At 34.9% G+C, this 21,525-nt stretch overlaps 1 protein-coding gene across 2 annotated transcripts in view; it reads left to right on the plus strand.

Moving 5' to 3' along the window:
* Positions 1–21,525, plus strand: part of UNC13C (unc-13 homolog C) — a 625,259-nt gene that overhangs the window by 489,908 nt on the left and 113,826 nt on the right. For both annotated transcript variants that reach the window (XM_037743781.1, XM_017543349.2), the window contains exons 20-24: positions 3,002–3,128; positions 10,344–10,440; positions 11,091–11,234; positions 16,834–16,911; positions 21,442–21,519. In XM_037743781.1, the coding sequence (XP_037599709.1) occupies positions 3,002–3,128; positions 10,344–10,440; positions 11,091–11,234; positions 16,834–16,911; positions 21,442–21,519 (524 nt within the window). The remainder of the gene's footprint in view (positions 1–3,001; positions 3,129–10,343; positions 10,441–11,090; positions 11,235–16,833; positions 16,912–21,441; positions 21,520–21,525) is intronic.

The following is a 21,525-nucleotide window of genomic DNA, read 5'->3' on the forward strand; positions in this document are numbered from 1 at the left end:
GCATTCTGTTCATGTGCAAATACTCTTGGAAGAAGTAACACATTAATTCAGGCTTATTCCTAACCTTTGCAGAGCCCAGAGCATAGATGAAGACCCATGTACCATAGACGTAAATAGTTACAATTTATAAATCTAACTAATAAACTTTTAAATAAAACATGTTCTAACTTCCTACCAAAAAAAAAACCCTTTATATCAACATGATAAAAACTGTACACAATATTGGTGTATTTTAAGATGCCAAAAGCTAGAAAAATTGAAAAGTTAAAATGTAATTATCAATATGCATATTTGAGTATTATGCTTAGATTGGTAATATTTTTGGTTTTAAATAAATATATGCATACCAGAAAATATACTTTCTCACCTTTATTTTAGCAAAATTGCTAATTATGTACTTATAATAAAAATTTTCAAATCTATTTAGCTTATTGTGGTCCGAACGAAACGATACCTTTCCTAGTCCTGTGATATCTGCTTGATCTCATTATTTTCTGTTTTGAAAATTTAGGCACACCTTCACTTTGAAATGTTTTCTCCTTTTTTCTTTTCAGCCTTTACTTTTTCTGAACTTTACATATGTATTTTGTTTTTCTACCCAATCATAGTTTACACATCTTGTTAATATTTAAAGGATTACAAATGAAAAGGCTACTGTATTCAAAACATGCATTCAAGTCTATAGTTTATACAAAAATGAAATTTAAGCTTTCAAATACAAAAATTAAAATTATTTCTATACATGTTCTCATATGCAGTTTATATACAGTTTTCAGAAATTTTTTCTAAAGTACTCAAAATATTTAATCATATGAAAACAAAATACAAATTATGAATATTTGATATACATTTATAAGTTAAAATCATTTGAATACAGCTAAAATTTTGTTAAACCTCATATATCTAGATATTAAAAATAGAAAACTATTAACAATTTTAACATTAAATGGCCATCTAGTTGGCAAAGAAGTAGTATTAGGCTTCATGTATATTAACATAGAAATTTACACATACAAACTTAAGTTCCTGGCCATTATGTGCACCTGTTTTGATTAATGGTATTGTAGTGATTTATGAGTATCTTCAGAAGCATACAGTGGAACCAAAGAAAAGTAAGAAAGTGGGTGCTTGTTAATAATGCTTTATTGTGCAATAATCTACTGCATTTCTGCTATCCAAAGGAAGATTTTGGCAAGTTAGTTTGCCCCTTATTTTACCTAAGTGTTTCCAGAGCACAAATTTCTCCCCACACTCCAAAGCAGTAGCTTTCTGTTGTCAGCAATGGTACAACCTGAGCAAACTTTGGTAGCGTTTGGACACTGTCACCTTTTGTTTCTAGGACACAGGAGGAAAGATGGTCCAAAATGTTTCTCTGGGGCTTAGAGGGTGTTAATCATGTGAGCAGGTGGTGTTACTCACCAGAGGAAATATTTAGTATTCTGGCTTGTTCTGTGCCAGCAGCAAGAGTAAGATTCCAAGTGAAGGAGGAGCCCAAGAGCTATTAAATGATAAATCTATATTTGTGATAAGTTGAATCTTCTAAATTCATCAGTCCCAGAGCAAAGGTCTCTATTTGTCTGGGTTTCAGGGTAGTATTGTGTTAAATTTCTACCTGAGTTTATCAAGTAAATGTTTTCTCTTAAAGAGCACAGGAAAACTAGACATCTGAAGAGAGAGATTAGAGGAGGGCTTACACTGAATGGTGAAAAGAGTGAAATGAACTTGGAGGAAGCTAAAGCAAAGTGTCATCTTGACTAAAATTTTGTTTGGGAGTTTGGCCTAGAAGTGTTAGTTTATTATTACTTGTTTCTATGTGAGTATATGTCTTTACGTTCTCCTCCCTCCCTTCCTCCCTCCTTGCCTCTCTCCCTCACTCTCTTCCTCTCTCTCTATTTCTGTCTTCTCTGTTCTACAACTTGTCTTGAATTTCTCATTGTTCAAATAATTTGAAAATGTGTGATTTGGGGTTGAGTTCTCTCTTACGTTCACTATGGGGATTTCAGTCCATCTATATTCAGGTTTTGAAAGCAGGGATGCCTTTAATTTGTTTGTAACAATCTAATTGCTTCAAATAGTGTTTTAAGAATTTAGCTTGGAATGTAAAGTATAGGAAGTTTCTACTATAAATCAATGCTCTTAGAAGACTCACAGACCTCAAGCAGAGCTTCTCAGAGAGCACGTTCAACCTAGATATAGTTAGGTATATTGTGGGTTTGGTTATGTTTATAGTTGTAGCCAAAATTGGCCAAATATTATTAAGGAGGGAAAAACAGCAGAGAAAAACATGCTCAGTAACATGATTATTTGTCTCTATTCCCCAGCACTGTATATCCACATCACAAAAGTTCAACAACAGTGTTAAGCTATATTTTTTGAGCAACAGAGAAAAAAGAAATGCCACATATTAGAAAATCCTGCTAAAAATGAATCAAAAAAGCTAAGGGGTGCAAGATAATTTTAGGTAAAGCTACAGAATGAAGAAGAAATCATGTGACTCATAAGTGAGAGATATTTTCTCTCCTTTTCAACTATTTTAATTCTTTAAGTGGTAAATAACTCGGCCAGAAATGTGATCTAGTCACTTCATATCTCCAATATTAATTAATCAATGATTATGGCTTCTGACTTATGTTTTATGCATGCTTAGAATTTTAATTCTCTCTATCACTTTGCATCAAGCTAAAAGCAGTGAAAATATTAAAATTTGCAAATAGATACATTTTAGCATGTTATTACTCTATAACTACATATGACTTTTCACATTTTTCAGTAAGACACATTAGAACATTGAAATTATTTTGCTTGACCTATTCTATGTGAGACCTATAGTTATTTCTGCATTTTGTAAAATTTTAGGTCTGCTTCTAGCAATTCATTATACCTTTACCTTTAATGTACTATTTTCTTCCTTTTAGAAATTCGATTAATAAAAATAGATTGCAACATAGCAGCATTGTTGGCAAACCAAGCTTTATTAAATATTTGATCTTATCTGTTATAGAACATGAAAAGCAGCGGTTATGCAAGAGCACCGATTATATGAATTTGCATTTCAAAGTGAAATGGTTTTATAATGAATATGTACGTGAACTTCCTGCCTTCAAGGATGCTGTTCCTGAATACTCCTTGTAAGTAGTGATTTTTACACACACATACCCTCAGATCTAAATTCACAGTCCTGTAAAGTTACACCTGAATTGTGCAGCACTAAAACCTCTTCACATAATCTTCATTGGAATGAATAAATTTGTGTTATAAAGTTAACATTAAAGGATTTGCATGTTTTTGGGAACCATATTTAATTGAATTGTGTTGCATATTTCAAGCATCCCTTACCTGGATATTATATTCGACTCAAAGACAAACAAATACATAATAAGACATGACTCAAGTGATAAAATGAATGATTTTCTGTAAAAGTACCACTACACAGATTTTGGGGGGAAAGTTTGGTGCTTGTATATTGACCTATTTAATCACATTTTCTTTTTTTATTCAAACTTTCAACTCTCTTAGGAATTCATATTTCTAAAGTAGAAATAGTTGCTTAACAGGGAACTTTTCCATAAATATCCCTTTTTCAAACACATTTATAATCACACAAGAACACATGTCATACTATGCATTTGAAATGTATTAGAATTCCATTTTATTCTATTGAAGGGGATCTTCTCTATGTCAAACACTGTGGCAGGTGCTGTAGAGCAATAGAAAATAAGATCAAGATCCTACCCAGAAAGGAACTTATGTTCTGCGAGACACCGATAAGCTCAAAGATCATGATAAAGCAAGGCAAAATGAAATACGTGCTAATTTCAGGAGCATAAGCAAAGTGCAATAGGTTTTCACAGAAGAGAGAATTTACTGCTGTTTTGGGAACTCCACACAATATTTGTGGAGACCAGGTTACAGAAAGAAGAGGGAGAAAAAGCATTATGATGATAATGAAAGTTATGAGCATAATTATGAAGGTAAGAACAAATGAGCTATCATCCATAGGAGATGAGGCATATTTTTATTTGTATAACATTAGTAGAAAGTAATGTTTTAAAATATAATGTAGGAAAAGTAGTTTTGAGGTAGATTTCTATGTTGTGAATCTTGTACCACATTCATTAGGCTTTGTGGCAGTTGAAAGAGGCAAGGAATGGAGGGCAGAGAGGAGATTTAGAAGGTAATGAGTGATTCAGTGATGAGATTAGAATAGCCCTTTAATACAACTTTTCTCATACAAAGTATATAAGAAGTAATGGGATAGTGGGATAACTTAAAAATGCTTTACTACTAGATATAGGGTGTTGGGGAGATTTTGGTCAGAGGATACAACATTTTAGCTAAGTAGGAGGAATAAGTTCAAGACATCTAATACACATAGGGTCACTATAATTAGTGTATTTTTCAGTTTTATTATACTTTAAGTTGTGGGATACAGGTGCAGAATGTGCAGGTTTGTAACGAAGGTATACACGTGCCATGGTGGTTTGCTGCACCCATCAACCCATCATCTACATTAGATATTTCTCCTAATGCTATCCCTCCCCTAGTCCCCCACCCCCTGACAAGCACCAATGTATGATGTTCCCTTCCCTGTGTCCATGTGTTCTCATTGTTCAGCTCTCACTTATGAGTGAGAACATGCAGTGTTTGGTTTCCTTTTCTTGTGTTAGTTTGCTGAGAATGATGGTTTCCAGCTTCATCCATGTCCCTGCAAAGAACATGAACTCTTCCTCTTTGTGGCTGCATAGTATTCCATGGTGTATATGTACCACATTTTCTTTATGCACTCTATCATTGTTGGGCATTTGGGTTAGTTCCAAGTCTTTGCTATTGTGAACAGTGCTGCAGTAAACAAACATGTGCATGCGTCTTTATAGTAGAATGATATATAATCCTTTGGGTATATACCCAGTAATGGGATTGCTGGGTCGAATGGTATTTCTGGTTCTAGCTCCTTGAGGAATTACCACAGTGTCTTTCACAATGGTCAAACTAATTTACACTCCCACCAACAATATAGAAGTGTTTCTGTTTCTCCACATCGTCTCCAGCATCTGTTGTTTCCTGACTTTTTTTTCCCCATTTATTTATTTTATTCCATTTTAGGTTTTGGGGTACATGTGAAGAACATGCAAGATTGTTGCATAGGTACACACGTGGCAGTGTGATTTGCTGCCTTCCTCCCCATCACCTACATCTGGCATCTCTCCCCCGACTTTTTTATATGATCACCATTCTGACTGCTGTGAGATGGTATCTCATTGTGGTTTTGATTTGCATTTCTCTAATGACCAATGATGATGACCTTTCTTCATGAGTTTGTTGGCCACATAAATATCTTTTTTCTCTCTCTCTCTGTCTCTTTTATGAGATAGAGTCTCACTCTATTTTTGGGCTGGAGTGTACTGGCGAAATCTTGGCTCACTGCAACCTCCGACTCCCTGGTTCAGGGGATTCTTCTGCCTCAGCCTCCTGAGTAGATGGGACTACAGGCATGAGCCACCACGCCCAGCTTATTTTTGTATTTTTAATAGAGGTGGAGTTTCACCATGTTGATCAGGATGGTCTTGATCACTTGACCTCATGAACCACCCGCCTCAGCCTCCCAAAGTGCTGGGATTACAGGTGTGAGCCACCGCACAAAGCCCATAAATGTCTTCTTTTGAGAAGAGTCTGTTCATATACTTTGCCCACTTTTTGATGGGGTTGTTTGTTTTTTTCTTGTAAGTTTGTTTAAGTTCTTTGTAGATTCTGGATATTAGTCCTTTGTCAGATGGATAGATTACAAAAAATTTTCTCCCATTCTGTAGGTTGCCAGTTCACTCTGATGATAGTTTCTTTTGCTGTGCAGAGCTCTTTAGCTTAATTAGATCCCATTTGTCTATTCTGGCTTTTGTTGCCATTGCTTTTGGTATTTTAGTCATAAAGTCTTTGCCCATACCTATGTCGTGAATGGTATTATCTAGGTTTATTCTAAGGGTTTTATGGTTTTAGGTCTTACATTTAAGTCTTTAATCCATTTTAAATTAATTTTTGTATGAAGTGTAAGGAACGGGTCCAGTGTCAGTTTTCTGCATATGGCTAGCCAGTTTTCCCAGCACCATTTATTAAATAGGGAGTCCTTTCCCCATTGCTTATTTTTGTCAGGTTTGTCAAAGATCAAATGGTTGTAGATGTGTGGTGTTATTTCTGAGGCCTCTTTTCAGTTCAGCTGGTCTATATATCTGTTTTGGTACCAGTACCAGGCTGTTTATATTCTGTAATGTTGCAAAGAGAACATATTTTACATGTTCACACCATAAAAATAAGTATATGAAGTAATGCATTTGTTAATTATTTCAATTTAGTCACTCCACGATGTGTATATATTTTAAAACAATATGTTAAACTTGGTAAATACATACAATTTCTTTTTTTCAAATAAAACAAAATTAAAATAAATACAATAAAATTGCAGTCACTATGTTGAATAAAGGCTATACTGATAATATAGAGTGATTGCAGTAAGTATGCAAAGGTTAAAGACATGGGAGAGAAATTTTGGAGAGAGAATTTACAGAATTTGTCAACTAAAGATATATGGGGTTAAAAGAATGAGGAAAAGTGAAAATTCCTTAAAGAACTAAAAGTAGATCTACCATTTAATACAGCAATCCCACTTTTGAGTATCTACCCAGAGGGAAGTAAGTCATTATATAAATAAGATCTTTGCACATGCATGTTTATAGCAGCACAATTCACAATTTCAAAAATATGGAACCAGCCAATACATATCAATCAATGAGTGGGTAAAGATATCTATATAGATATATATTTACATATATAAATATTTATGCATATATATATGAGTAGTGTATATAAATAATATTTATGAATATACACAGACACACACACACAGACACACACACACACACACACACACACACACACTATGAAATACTATTCAGCCATAAAAAGGAATGAAATAATGACATTCATAGCAACTTGGATGTAATTGGAGACCATTATTGTGAGTGAAGTAACTCAGGAATGGAAAACCAAACATTATATATTTTCACTCGTAAATAAGAGCTGAGATGGGAGTATGCAAAGGCATAAGAATGATACAATGGACTTGGGGGAAATGGAGGGAGCAGAGTGAGGGAAGAAAGACTGCACACTGGGTACAGTACACACTGCTTGGATGATGGGTGCACCAAAATCTCAGAAATAACCACTAAAGAACTTATTCATGTAACCAAATACCATATATTCCCCTCAAAACCTATTGAAATGAACAAGTTTAAAAAATAAGAAAGAGGAAAGAGTTAAACATGAAGTCTGTATGCCTAAGTTGTTGGTAGAGTCATTGGTCAGGAATAGGGAAGTAAAACACAGGAGCTATTTGCCAGACACTTCTGCTGTGGGCTTTGTCTAGAGACCCTACACTAAACTAAAATCAGACTAATATGTTCTCTGGCCAACTTAAAAAGCTAAATAAAATTAAACAGCATCAGAAAGACAACAAAGGCAACCAGGACTTGAGAATCTAAGATACCTGAGAAAAGAGAAATGCACTAAGGTGAGTCCTATATTTTGTCACATCTTCTCTCCCATCTTCTTCACCTCCATACATCTGCCAGTTTGCGATACAGGGGTTGCAGAGCAAACAGCCAACAATAGCACAGTTTACAGCTGTCTCCCTGGACTGGAGAAACAGGATGAGTGATGGAGCTATGAAGACTGCTTGGGTTTGTGAGACCCAGATCCCAGAGAAAAGGAAACTACAGAGATATGAGCAAAACATTCTACAGGCAGTTCCCACAGAGGCATTTTCTGATGCCTAATTTGCCTATGTGTTGAGATTGAGGCAGAAAAAATCAAGTAGAAAGTGGCCACTAAGTGATTTGGAACTAAGTAGAGACTTTAGCAGTCTCATAGTGCTGAAGGGACAAATGTTAGAGGTCAAGGCTGATCCCCCTTGTGCCTACTTACAGTAACAGCCTCTCCTTTTGTTTCAGCAGAAACCACCATCTGATGCATAGTTTAGTTTTATAGATTTTTATACTTTATATAAATGGAATCATACATTGTGTACAAAAAAATGAGAAGGAATATTATAAATATTCCAGGCTTTCGGGTGAGATCTTTGAAAGTCTCTACCCTAAAAATAATGGCAAACTGGAAATAGACCAACCTAAAACCCATCATTGTATAGATCAAAGGTCCACAGCTTTTCATGGGCAATATGTAACATTCATCAAAAAATTGAAAGCTACCAGACAGCAGGACTAAATGACTATTGGAGATTATGCTTCTTCAGCAATGAACTGAAAATTCAGATCCCAAAAAGTAATAAGAACAAAGGAGATTGAACAATATGAATAAAACATACCTATCTATCTATCTATGCAGGTATCTACATTTCTATATCTATATCTGACCGCCCAGAGGTTCCACAATTTTTCATTGACAATGCTTACACACAATAACACTGATATAACATTTATAAACAAAAATGATAAAATACATATTGTTATTAGGTACACATGGTACATTTACCAAAATAGACTGTCTCCTGAGCTGTAAAACAAAACTAATACATTTTAAGGAGGGAAATGATGTATTATATATTCTTTACCACTGTGGAATTGAGAAACAAATCAAATCCAAGAATATAATTACATAACTAAATACAGAAATTCAGAAGGATATTCTAAATACACACAAGTGAAAAAAAGAAATCATGGTAAAAATTACAAAATATTTTGAATTATTTTGCTAATAAAATATGGCATATCCAATTTTGTAGAATGCTGCTAAAACTGGAAGTAGATGAAAATTCATAACTTGTTTGAAATTGAATTTTAAAAGTAGATGTGGTCTATTTAAAACTTTATTAAATTTCTGTGTTATAGCCACAAACAACTAGAAGATTTTATATAAACTATACTATTTAAATAACATTAAAACCACCAGAAATAAATGTGATGAACGGTGTACAAGCCATCTTTTCAAGCAACTATAAAATGCTATGAGGGAAATTTAAGATAAACTAAATTAAATATGTAACATTCCTTAAAAATGCATTATTATAAAGACAGTCATTCTCCTTACATGGACCTACAGTTTCAATGAAACCCTGTGTAAATTCCAAAAGATATTTTTGTGCAAATTGACAAGAAATGCATGTAGAAATGCAAAGTGATTAAAAATTCAAAGGCAATCTACAAACTGGAGAACTACATTATCAATTATCTTATAAGAATGTTGTTAAGATAGTGTCATGTTAATGTATTTCTCTGTCCGTTCTCACACTGCTCTAAAGAAATACATAAGTCTAGGTTAAAAAAAAAGAAGTAGGTTTAATTGGCTCACAGTTCTGCAGGCTGTACAAGAAACTTAGTGGCTTCTGCTTCCGGGAAGTCCCCAGGAGGCTTTCAGTCGTGGCAGAAGGCAAAGGGGGAGCGGGGCATCTCACATAGTGGGAGCAGGAATAACAGAAAGTGAGGCGGGAGGTGCTGCACACTTTTAAACAACCAGATGTCATAAGAACTCACATACTATCTCAATCTCAACAACACCAAGGGGATGGTTCTAAACTATTCATGAAAAATCTACCTGCATGGTCAAACCACCTCCTCCCAGGCCGCATCTCCAACATTGAGGACTACAGTTTGACATGAGATTTGGTGGGGACACAGATCCAAACTATATCAGTGCATAACAAATGAACCAAGGGAACAAAATAGTTCAGAGACCAAATTCACATGTATAGCATGACCTAATTTGCATCAGAGATGCAAATGCAGTGGGGAATAAATGGTATTCTAAGTAAATGGTGCTCGATCGTCTGGGCATACATACAGAAAAAGGAATGGATGCTCAGAAAGGAGAAAAATATTATCTTAAATCATTTGCAAAAACCAATTGTCCATGGATTATAAATCATAACTATGAAGTCCAAGGTAAGCACCCAGGATCAGTTACAGATTAGTGGGAATGGGTAGAAGCTCCATGGCAAAGAATTAAGAAATGAGGAAATGGGTTGATAGGGAAGAGAGCACACAAGGTCTACATTTTACAGGAGTTTGAATTTTGAAGGGAATTACAGAGTAACTATTGGGAATTAAGCATAATTGAAGTGGCATGAGAAGAACCAAGAAGGAGGGAGAGGTTGGAGGTAGAGAGAAGGGGATTGATTTGATGGAGAACAGGTAAAGGTCTCTAAGGAAGCAAAACTGCAAGAGAGAATGAAAGGATATTGTTGATTCTGAATTACTCTCCTATGCAAAAAGAGCATAATTCCTGTTAATTGCATGTGAATGATGTCCTTTGTGGTATGTAATATTTTTAATTTTTTACAGGTGGTTTGAACCTTTTGTCATGCAGTGGCTAGACGAAAATGAAGATGTGTCAATGGAATTCCTTCATGGAGCACTGGGAAGAGACAAAAAAGATGGAGTGAGTTTAAATTAAGAATGTTCATTGTCATGATTCAGTCACATCATTTGCTTTTAACCTAATGGGAATCATCAGAGTCATTGTTATTAATTGTTTCCATTTCCCAATGACCAAAATTAATTTAAAATACAATTGCTGTGGTCTGGTCAGAAAACTAGAAACTTGCTTAAATTTATTTAAGAAAAAATCCAGTCACCCATTTCCCCCAAGATTTTCTTTAATTCTTACATTAATCTGAATCTACAGGTTCCATAAGCTTGTACAAAACATCTTTGTTGTCCTGGAACTTTTCCAGGATTTCCAGATTAGGAGCAGACACTCTCCCAGTCCCTCTGCAGCAACTCCCAAAATCTTGAGTTACAACCAGCTTGCTAAGCTAACCTATTGCCTGTGGGGAAAGTGAAATACAAAAGAACCAGTTCCTGAATTCAGCGGTGGAAAGACCAATTAGCAGCAGCTTGCCCCATCATATTAGTTCCACTACACTTTCTAGAAAAGGAGATTAATGATTTTAAAGTGGGTAAGCATTTTATTACTGGGAAATGTTGATATTGGATATGGGAGATTCAGTTATTGTGGAAAACAATGAGAATGTTTCCATTGCCCCTCTAATGTACTGTTTGGGCTGGTTTCACCTCCTCTCCCCACAGTTCCAGCAGACATCCGATCATGCTCTCTTTTCTTGCTCAGTGGTTGATGTCTTTGCTCAGCTAAATCAGAGCTTTGAGATTATTAAGAAACTGGAATGCCCTAATCCTGAAGCATTATCTCACTTAATGAGAAGATTTGCAAAGGTGGGTTAAATAAAATGAGTCATTTTTTTCTGGGTCTATGACAATCTGAAAAAATGTTGTTATTTTGTGATATTAGTCTTCTCTGACACTCCTACCTTAATTTATTTGCAAGTCTGTACTAGTCAGTTCAGTTGTTTCCAAGATTCTTATCTGATTCTTATGCAGGGTAGTGACATGAGAAACATAGTAATTTAGGGAAACTACGTACACAGTTCTATGTCTGGCTGATCTAAATATGTCTGATTCCATGTATTGAATGATGACTGAGGTTTTAGGCTGTTCATTCAACAAGTGCTTGCTGATAAGCCTCACTCGCACATGCTATAAGACACTTTAAAAGATGTAGTCATGAATAAGCATAGTATGTCCTCAAAAAACTTGTATGGAAGGGCCAAAGCTATAAACAACTATGACAAAGTCAAATGCTGTAATCAGAGCATCTCAGAAATTGAAGGAGGCCCAGAGGATGGTTGGATGGATGGATGGATAGATAGATAGATAGACAGATAGACAGACAGGTAGAAAGATAGACAGATAGAGACAGACAGATGCTAAACTGTGTTATATTTATTTGCCATGACATAGTCTGATCTCAAGTCTTTATTAATTAGGAAGACTAACCTCGACTTGTTAAAATATTAAATAACAGCCAAATTTCATTCATTTAAATTATTCTTAGAGATGACTTTATTAGTCCCCTTAGATGATTCTAATTTCCCAATATAGTGAAATCTGCCGGAGAATGATTCTAAAAATTCTCTGAGTCTTTTCTTGATGAGCAGCTGTGTTTGGGTGAATGCCAAGCAAAGGATGAAACCAGGTCATTAGGGACAGTGTTTGAAAAAGTATGTCACATACTATTCTTGGAATTCTGCAGGATTCAGGGGAAGCAGGAACATATGAGAATTTAAAAATCTCAGTTAATATATTTAGGTAAATATATTTAGTAACATATTATAATTGTACCCAAAATTAGAAAAGTAACTTGAATTCACCCTCAGAATAGTCAGTCATGTAGGTTACGTAAGTTGGGAGACAAGATCACACTGTAACAGAGTACAAGGATTGCTGAATTGAGATTCCTAGACCTTGGGCCCCAGCCCGCATTCCACCCCTTGGTAGCTCTGACTTTTCTTCAGCTGTAAAACTGAACTTAGCCACGATAAGCCTGCTGGGGCATAACCAAGTGTGCTGAATGGAAGTATAAAAATGTGGGAGGTCAAGGAAGGTCAAATGAGAATCACACTCAGGAAAACACATTCTCTGAAGCAAAAGAAAAAAATCAGTTTTCTTGTTTCACTGAGGAGATGTGTGCTTTTATTGGCACAGTAAAAAAAATATCAATCAAGTAAAACATTTTTAATCCATGGAAATTCAATAATATCCAATTATCAAAAGGAAATAATGTAAGAACAATGAGAAGCATTTTCTGGAAAAAAAGAAAATCGTAATTTTCACTGAAAAAGAAATTCTATTTCATTAGAACGATTTAAAGAACTCTTGCCAGCATTTCTCTGTTTAACTCTTGCAGTGACTTGCTATACAGAATAATGAATTAAAAGCAAAGTCAATTAAACATAAATATAATAATAAGTCAAATCAGCCAAATCTCTTTTACTATTATCAGCCTTTCTATCTATAATTTGTATTTTATGTAACAAAGTAGATAAAAATGGTTTGTTTACTCTAATTAGCCATTTCACAAGACCTGCAAACTATTAGAATTTGTTTTTATTTCATCAGATGTGACTTTAGTCTCGAAAACTCTACCCTTATCAGGATTGGGATTCTTATATCAAAATATACTAAAAATCCCATTATATTTATGGGATTTATGTTGATTTAAACAATCTCATGGAGATAAGATATATCAATTATATCTGTAAACATTTTAAAGATTTTGCATTTTAAAATGGGATTTAAAGGGACAATTTATTCTTACTAAACAGGATTTAAGACTGAAAAATGTACCAAACAAAATGCTTCAAATTTCATATAGAGAACTTTCAGAAGCTGTGATGAGTGATAAAATGGGCACATGAGTAGTTAATATTCTTATGACTATACTGCTGCTCTTGACAAGACATTACTTCATGTCTCTTAAAAAGAGACATGAAGTAATGATATTTTTAATACTGCTTAAAAACAAATCAACAAATATTCAGTCCTGCGTATGAGTCTGGCTGTTTGCCAGGTGCTGGAGACACTGTGGTAAATGATGCACACATATTTCTACTCCTTGTTCTCTGGGAACATAACTCTAATTTAAAAAAATAATAATAATGATTTATTGAGCACTATTATATGCTAATAACTTAATACATTTTCTTATTCTTCATGACTGTCTAATTAAATGGGTACTATTATTTTCCCTAATTTTCATCCATGATGAAACAGACCGAAAACGTTTAAATAATTGAAATAAAGCACCCAACTAGAAATGATACGGATAGAATCCTTTCAATCCGTAAACTATACTCCCTTCTCATTCTGATGTGATCAAATTAAGTTAGAAATTTGGAGAATAGAATCTCCAAACTTTTACCCTTAAGGTCAAGCCTAGGCAATTGTGGTGGCAGAAATGGAAGACCCTAACTTATGGTGGATGTATTAAAATACATTACATCAATCAGTGAAGTCACCTTTCTAATGTGGCTGAACCAATTATGACAATTTTCTTGTCTTCCTTGTGTTGTTCTAATACTGCACGGTTCCATGCATAAAATGTGAATAAAAAGATGGATTTTGAACCGCACTTCTTATCTTACCAACCATAAGAGCAATGCACTAGATGGAACACAACTGGAAGTGTTGACAAGATATTTAGCCTGCTCCTAACACGGCGTCATTAGCTCAGAAAGCCACAGTGCCTTCGTCTGAGTAATTGATGGCCATCCCAATCTATGCTCCACCAGTAGCCGCATGTCAAATCAGAATTGATTGTAGCTGAAAGATATTTTAGTCACCCTGTCTGATCCTTTAAATGCAGCAGAATCACTCTCTGTATTGCCACACTCCTATTAGAATTTCATGTCATTTAATCTGGAACTCTGAATAGCAGCTCTTTATAGGCATCCATAAAAGAGCCCTCTGCTCCTCTTGACTATTTCTTTAGAGCAAGATGCAACTACCCCTGCTAGGCCGTTTGTTGCCTCTCTCTGCACTATGCTCTCTTCTAAAGACTAGTAGTTCCCCAAAGGTAAAATCAGGACCTAAGCTCACACACCCAGAATTCCTATCTTCCAGGCCTTGCCAGGTACCTCTTCCATCACTGCTTCCCTCTCAAGAGTTACCTCCACCCTCCCTGCATCAGAACTGTATGTGTCAGAATTACCTTAGACTTGTTAAAACCCAGACAGCTGGGGCCCACCTCTAGCATTTCTGACTTAGCAATTTAGGATAGGACCAGATAATTTGCATGTCCAGCAAGTTCCCAAGTGATGCTTATAATGCTGCTGATTCCAGAACTACATTCTGAGAACCAGTAAGTTAGGCATGTCATAAGCAACAGCTTATTAATATTAAAGATCTATTGTGTGGCTGTGGCTTACTTAGCTGAATAAAGTAGAATGAAATTGAAGTTACCCACAAAATCTACATTGCACACTCTCATTCAAGTGTACATTGTACTTAGTAAAGATGGGAGTTATCACAGAAGTGTACTTGCGGCTCATAGGCACACAGCTTTAAGCTATATTCGATATGACTGTGAACTTTTCTTACCTGCAGCCCATCCTGGCTGGCTAACCATTGGCATTTATAGTCTAGAACATGTGAGATCCCAGGATTCCTTGTCTGTAAGCATAAATTCAAGGGACTGGGGTTTTCCTATGAAGTAGAATCAAGCTGTCGATCATAGGGCATACTTTGAGAATGCTGTAAAGGGTATCAAGCTTCCTTTCTCTTCTTTAGCAAATATGAAAACAAAACAAAAGCCAGGCTGTTCGGCATGTCACCCGGCAGCTGAAGGATGTAGGGGAATCAGAATCATAAGAATTTAAAAATCTCATATGGCACTGAGTTGTAGAGGATTTTCATGCAGCCCAAACTTTACCTTAAGCAAGTTATAATGTCTGAATTACAACTGCCTAAAGTCTGGTTTATGGTTTGTATTTATATGTATTTGTGTATGCAATACAATATAATGATTCTTCAAGTTTATAAGGTTATCAAGAAGCTGTAAATTGAGAGTGGTGTTCATATGTACAAACAAATAAGTATTTCACAGGTAAGTCCAAAGTAATTCGGCATTATGTCCTAAGTTAAATTTGAAGAGACACATTTGGAGGATAATTCAGTCTGATCAGCCATCTGTTTACCAGGATTTATTGGTCTGCTGCCTGATAAGATTTTATATTTTCCAAGGTCAGCTTTCTATTTAAGTTGCTGCATATTATCACATCACTGTGTACTTCAACAAAGTATCAATTTTTTGTCCGCATGTTATCTCACATTTCAGGCTTTCCTTGTGATTTTCAAAGTGTGTAACGCAAGTTTATAGTCAATTTGATGAATTCAGGTTTATAAATTAAACATCTCTTCTTCAGTTTAACTCTTTGGAGTGTCTCCCTCAGCTGATTTTGAGCCACTAGGAAAATTCAGACATATGTTGTATGAAAAAGAAAATTAAAGCTTTTTTTGTCTTTAGTTTTCTTTTTTTGACACGGAGTCTCACTCTATCGCCCAGGCTGGAGTACAGTGGCATGATTTCGGCTCACTGCAACCTCTGCTGCCTGATTCAAGCAATTCTCCTGCCTCAGCCTTCTGAGTAGCTGGGATTACAGGAGCCTGCCACCGTGCCTGACTAATTTTTTGTATTTTTAGTAGAGATGACATTTCACCATCTTGGCCAGGCTGGTCTTGAACTTCTGACTTCATAATCCACCCACCTCAGCCCAAAGTGCCAGGATTACAAGCATGAGCCACTTCACCCAGCGTTGTTTTTACTTTTCTATAAAAAGAGATGACATTAGGCTGGGCGCAGTGGCTCACGCCTATAATCCCAGGACTTTGGGAGGCCGAGGCAGGTGGATCACGAGGTCAAGAGATCGAGACCATGCTGTTCAACAAGGTGAAACCCCATCTCCACTAAAAATACAAACATTAGCTGGGCATGGTGGCTTGCGCCTGTAGTCCCAGCTACTTGGGAGGCTGAGGCAGGAGAATTGCTTGAACCCAGGAAGTGGAGGTTGCAGTGAGCCAATATCACGCCATTGCACTCCAGCCTGGGTAACAAGAGAAAAAAAAAAAAAAAGATGACATCTCTACTACTATTGTTGCCTTATCTCTTCTAAGAAAATCATGCCTACATTTGGCTTATGATAATTTAATCTGTGTATAAAAGCAGTAGGGTGCAAACTCATTAACGCATGTTTAAGTAATTGAAATAAAATTTAATTAACGTGTCTCATTTTTCACTGCTTTGCATAATTAATGAAAGCAGAAGGCATTCTTAGGCTCAGAAATGGTTATTAGAGAGAAAGAAAATGGAGAAGTAAGATGAAAAAGACAGCAAGAAGGTAATTTAGGATTAAACTTTGCAGCATATTTGTAAACTACATATTTACCTGAGTAAAGTTCACAATGTTTTCTTTCTTAGACTATCAACAAAGTGCTGCTCCAGTATGCTGCAATTGTATCAAGTGATTTCCGTTCATATTGTGATAAAGAAAATGTGGTAAGTAAAATTCTCTACTTTCGAATATCTCTCAGTTGAGATTTACTTCTCCAAAGTATGAGTAAGTAAGAGAAATTGTTTACTTTCAGTTTTCACATAGGATAATAAGAAACAAGGAGCTTAAGAAGTTGAAAACTTCTCCAAAGTTCTTGAACTGGTTTTAATACAGGATTCACAGGAAGGCTGAGAGTGTCTCGATGCCAGCCAACTTGTGGTTTTCCACGTTGATAAGGAACAGGACTAGCATAAATTATTGAAGATTCACATACTCATAAAATACTGGAGCTGAGAGAAACAAGGCGCTTAAAAATTAGATGAGTATTGGCACCAGCTAGTTTCCTTTTGGCACTAATACTAAAATAAGTGTAATTTAGTCTTTCGGTTTTCAAATAATTTGAGAAGGTTAAGGTATGGAACCATGCTGATTTCTATTCTGAATTATTAAAATAAGCTTTTTTAGATGATTCAGGTAATATTTATAAAATTCAAACTAGTATTGCAACTTAATAAAGGGCATAAAGAGAAATAAGATAAAGGTATTTGAAATATAGTGAGATTTATTTTATAATGGGTGGTGAAAGCTTTTTTATTCAATCTGTAGTATTAGGATTAATATGTTGGCAGCATTATAAACATTTTGAAAACTAGTAAGTCTCAAAAAAAAGCGTTTAAAAGTGAGTATAGGATTTTTTTTTAAAGAAAAGGAAAACCAGGTATTCCCCCTTCAAAAAATCAGTTTCACAATCAGGTGAATCTAAATTATTTTAAAGAAAGCTACTAGTCTTCTCGCTGAAACCTCACTGACCTCTTGCTGGCAGCTCATTAAGATAAGTCAGTGCTAATGGTTCTTGAGAATTCTAGAAGATGTTTCTTTTCCTTAAATTAATATGCTGCCCAGAAATTTTATTAGAACTTCTTGACAACTCAAATAATGATTTCTAATTGCCATTGATTATAAGTACTCAAAAAGCAATGTAGAGTGTCTATTTATTGAAAGGATATTATTTCTAATTAAAGGATAATACATGTCTTAAGTGTTATTTTAAAAATCAAAACAGTACCTGGTAATTTCACAAAAGACCCTGTTTATATTAGGACAGCCAAATTGAAGATTTTGGAAGGTGGCTATGAACTCCTAAGGCTAATTCCTGACATTCAGAAAGGAAAATTAGTTTTTAAAAGTCCCTGCAGAGTTCTACTTTGTGTAGTAACATTCTATATTATATTTTACATTTAATGAACACTGAGATAAAAATCATAACCCAGTATTTATTATATTATTCTGTGTACTCTTTCTGTAGGTTGTATACTCTTAAAAATTAAATCTTTATAAAAAGAAACAAAAGCCCTCCAAATATCACAGCACAGGAGCTTCCTTTTCCTTCCCTCAGTGCTTTTCTTCCATAATTACTGATATTTTGACCAACTTTATATACACTATTGCTTTAATGTCAAGTATCATTTTAGCTTTTATAAAAGAATATCACTTGGTTTCTTGGCTTATGTTTTCATTCAAGGCAAATTCAAGTGCTTTTGTACATTTCCATAAGTATATATGGTTGTTATTACAGATACTTATTTATAATTATTTCAATACGAGATTTCAATATCAAGACCATTGAAAGTTGTACATCTTTCATTGTATCTATGGTAACATATCTATATTATCTGCAAATTGAGTTAGAAATATCTAAAGATCGACACCATTTAAGATATGACCATAACATAGGCCGGCCCGGTGGCTTGTGCCTGTAATTCTAGCACTTTGGGAAGCTGAGGTGGGTGGATAACCTGAGGTCAGGAATTCAAGACCAGCCTGGCCAACATGGTGAAAACCCCCTGTCTACTAAAAATACAAAATTAGGTGGGCATGGTGGCATGCACCTGTAATCCCAGCTACTTGGGGGCTGAGGCAGGAGAATTTCTTGAACCCGGGAGGCAGAGGTTGCAGTGAGCCAAGACTTCGCTATTGCACTCCAGCCTGGGCAAAAAACAGCAAAACTCCATCTCAAAATAAAAACAAAAAAGATATGACCATAACATTACAGTTCTGTGGGTTCAGAATTAAAGACCAGAGTTAAATAAAATATGTCAGAATAACTTTTTTTTCCTCTGTGACATTTTAAATTAGGAATCGGTCAAAACATTTTTATTTATTTTATTTCACATTCCCAAATATAGCAAGACATCGCAATCTAAATTAGAATTACTTTTATTTTGAATAATTTTTAAAAAAATATTTTTAAACTCAGAAACACTTTGGCCATATAGAAATGTCCCTAGTCTGAACAAAACTAACTTTTATATTCATCATGTTTCAGTTTCCTTTGTTCCAGATTGACATAAAATTAAAGGTATTATTATATTTTTAGGGAAAAAGTAGACATACAAAAATAAGAAGTTACAAATTGACTTTAACATAGGTTGTTTTATCTTACTGAACTCCTCAAAAAGCAATATCCCTGAATTAGGGTAATGTTTTCTTTGCTGTCAGTTTCTTTATTTCATTTACTATGAAGTTGTTGAAAGTAAAAACTTTCATGATTAAATTTAAGGTGTATTTGTGTAATCTGTTCCCAGTAGGAGTTTGATGAGTTGATTCAGTAAAATTGAACTTTGAACATTTCAAGGTCAGGGAAAGCTTAATGAAAGGGGAGAGTCTCATATTTATTTTTGTCTCCCTCTAGATAACCGCATCTCTTTTTTTTTTTTTTTTTTTTTGTAGTCTTCCTTGGGATCAAAGCAATCCATGTCAAGTTAGCCCAACTGTCTATGTTTATTTTATTCTCAGTAGCTCTTTTTCATCAGAAATCATCATGGTACGAGGAGTTGGCAGCTGGCCTTTATTTATAAAGCTGGTCCCGTTATATGTGCCAATAAAGATTGGCTTGAATGTTAATATTGAATAATCTAAGAAGAGTCTATCAAGTGAACTTAGACCCACGGGAAATAAGGTGATGAAAACCCCTCACCCGTGTAGTCTTTCTGCTTCTCATTATAAGTCATGGTTTTACTTTGACCTTGGATTTCTCCCTAGTAGGACTGCCCAGATTCACACCAAATCTTCCCCATCTGCAATTAAAAATAAATGCCCATGACCCTATCTCCTAGTGAAAAGATAGTCTATTGCCTTAGTTTACAGACTTTTTGTCAAGGTGCTGAATCCTCTGAAAATTTGGCAATACCCACTATGGAAAGGACTAAGCCCAGATCAAGTAGTACTCAATGATGGTTATAGATCAGATTCATTTGTGGAACATTTTGATTCAGCTAATTAAAATGGAATCTTTGGAGGATAAATCTCAGATATCTGTGTTTCAGAATAAAGTATTTAAGTGACTAGAATCTAGGGAATAAAAAGGGATTTTTAAATTGTTTGCATAAATCAAAATGATGATGTGGTCACTTTAAAAGTCAAGTAGAAAGTTTTTCAAAGATCAGTAATGTGGCTAAAGCAATAATAAAATCTTTCCACTGGTAAGAGCGAACACCTCTCTGACATCCCTTGAGTCCTTTGCATGACTCTGGTTATTGGCTTATTTCCCAGCAACTTGGAAGATACATCCATTTTCCCTTTTTTGTCTGTTTCTCTTTCTTTGTCTGTTTTCCTCTGAAATACTGGCTCTCAGGAATCAAATACAGCAAAGATTAAATGATTCTACAACTATTATGAATTGTTTTCTAATTATGAATTAATTTTTACTATCCTAAGTTCACATCCAGACCTGTCACAAAGCTTTACATTTTTGTTGTTGTTATATTTCTGGCTCCTTGAACAACGGGAGAAACATTTTCTAAGCATGTATCTTATGTACACCACTGTGCAGTAGTTTGTGAGTAAGAAAAGCAGAAAGAGACACGGCAGCATGTACAATATATTTAAGGTTGGCTGGTGACAGTGAAAAGCACTCAAATGCAAAGCAGTATAAAACCAATGCCAAGTGAGTGATAAGATAAAATCCAGGAAAAAAGGAACACTCTAAGTTGAATGCTGGTTATGAGTCAAATAAGCAAAGAGGGAAATGAGAAGAGTAACATGGATTAAAGCCAGAAGCAAAAGGCTTTGAATACCAGCGTGTGGTCTTCATCTGCAGCTTGAACATCTATTTAACTTCATTTTTTAGATGTTTTTACATTTAAAAATTTACATGGTGTTTTGTTTTCTAAAACAGTAAAATAACAGAAGAATTTAAGCTAACCTATTTCTAAATCTATGAAAACAAAAAATGTGCTTACTTTCTAAGTATGAAATATTGCAATGTTAAAGATAAAGGAAACTTTAGCAGTAAGTCTCCAATGGTTTATTTTCTGACTATGTTATTAAATTTCATTCCCCAATGTGGCATTATATTTTACCATTTCTATTCTTAACTGTTACAAACTATAATGCTGAAATCGCAAAATTATTATATATATCAAATATAATAGGAATCAAAGATAGCTGTGTTCAACCATTTATAAGTTAAACTCATTCAATAATTTTATATAAAAAGATTTCTCATAATAGTCTTTCTTTTTCTATATTTAAAGCCCTGTATCTTGATGAACAATATTCAACAATTGCGGGTCCAGCTGGAGAAAATGTTTGAATCCATGGGAGGGAAAGAGGTGGGT

The sequence above is a fragment of the Cebus imitator genome, unplaced genomic scaffold (genome assembly GCF_001604975.1).
Source record: "Cebus imitator isolate Cc_AM_T3 unplaced genomic scaffold, Cebus_imitator-1.0 Scaffold154, whole genome shotgun sequence".
Lineage (NCBI taxonomy): Eukaryota > Metazoa > Chordata > Mammalia > Primates > Cebidae > Cebus > Cebus imitator.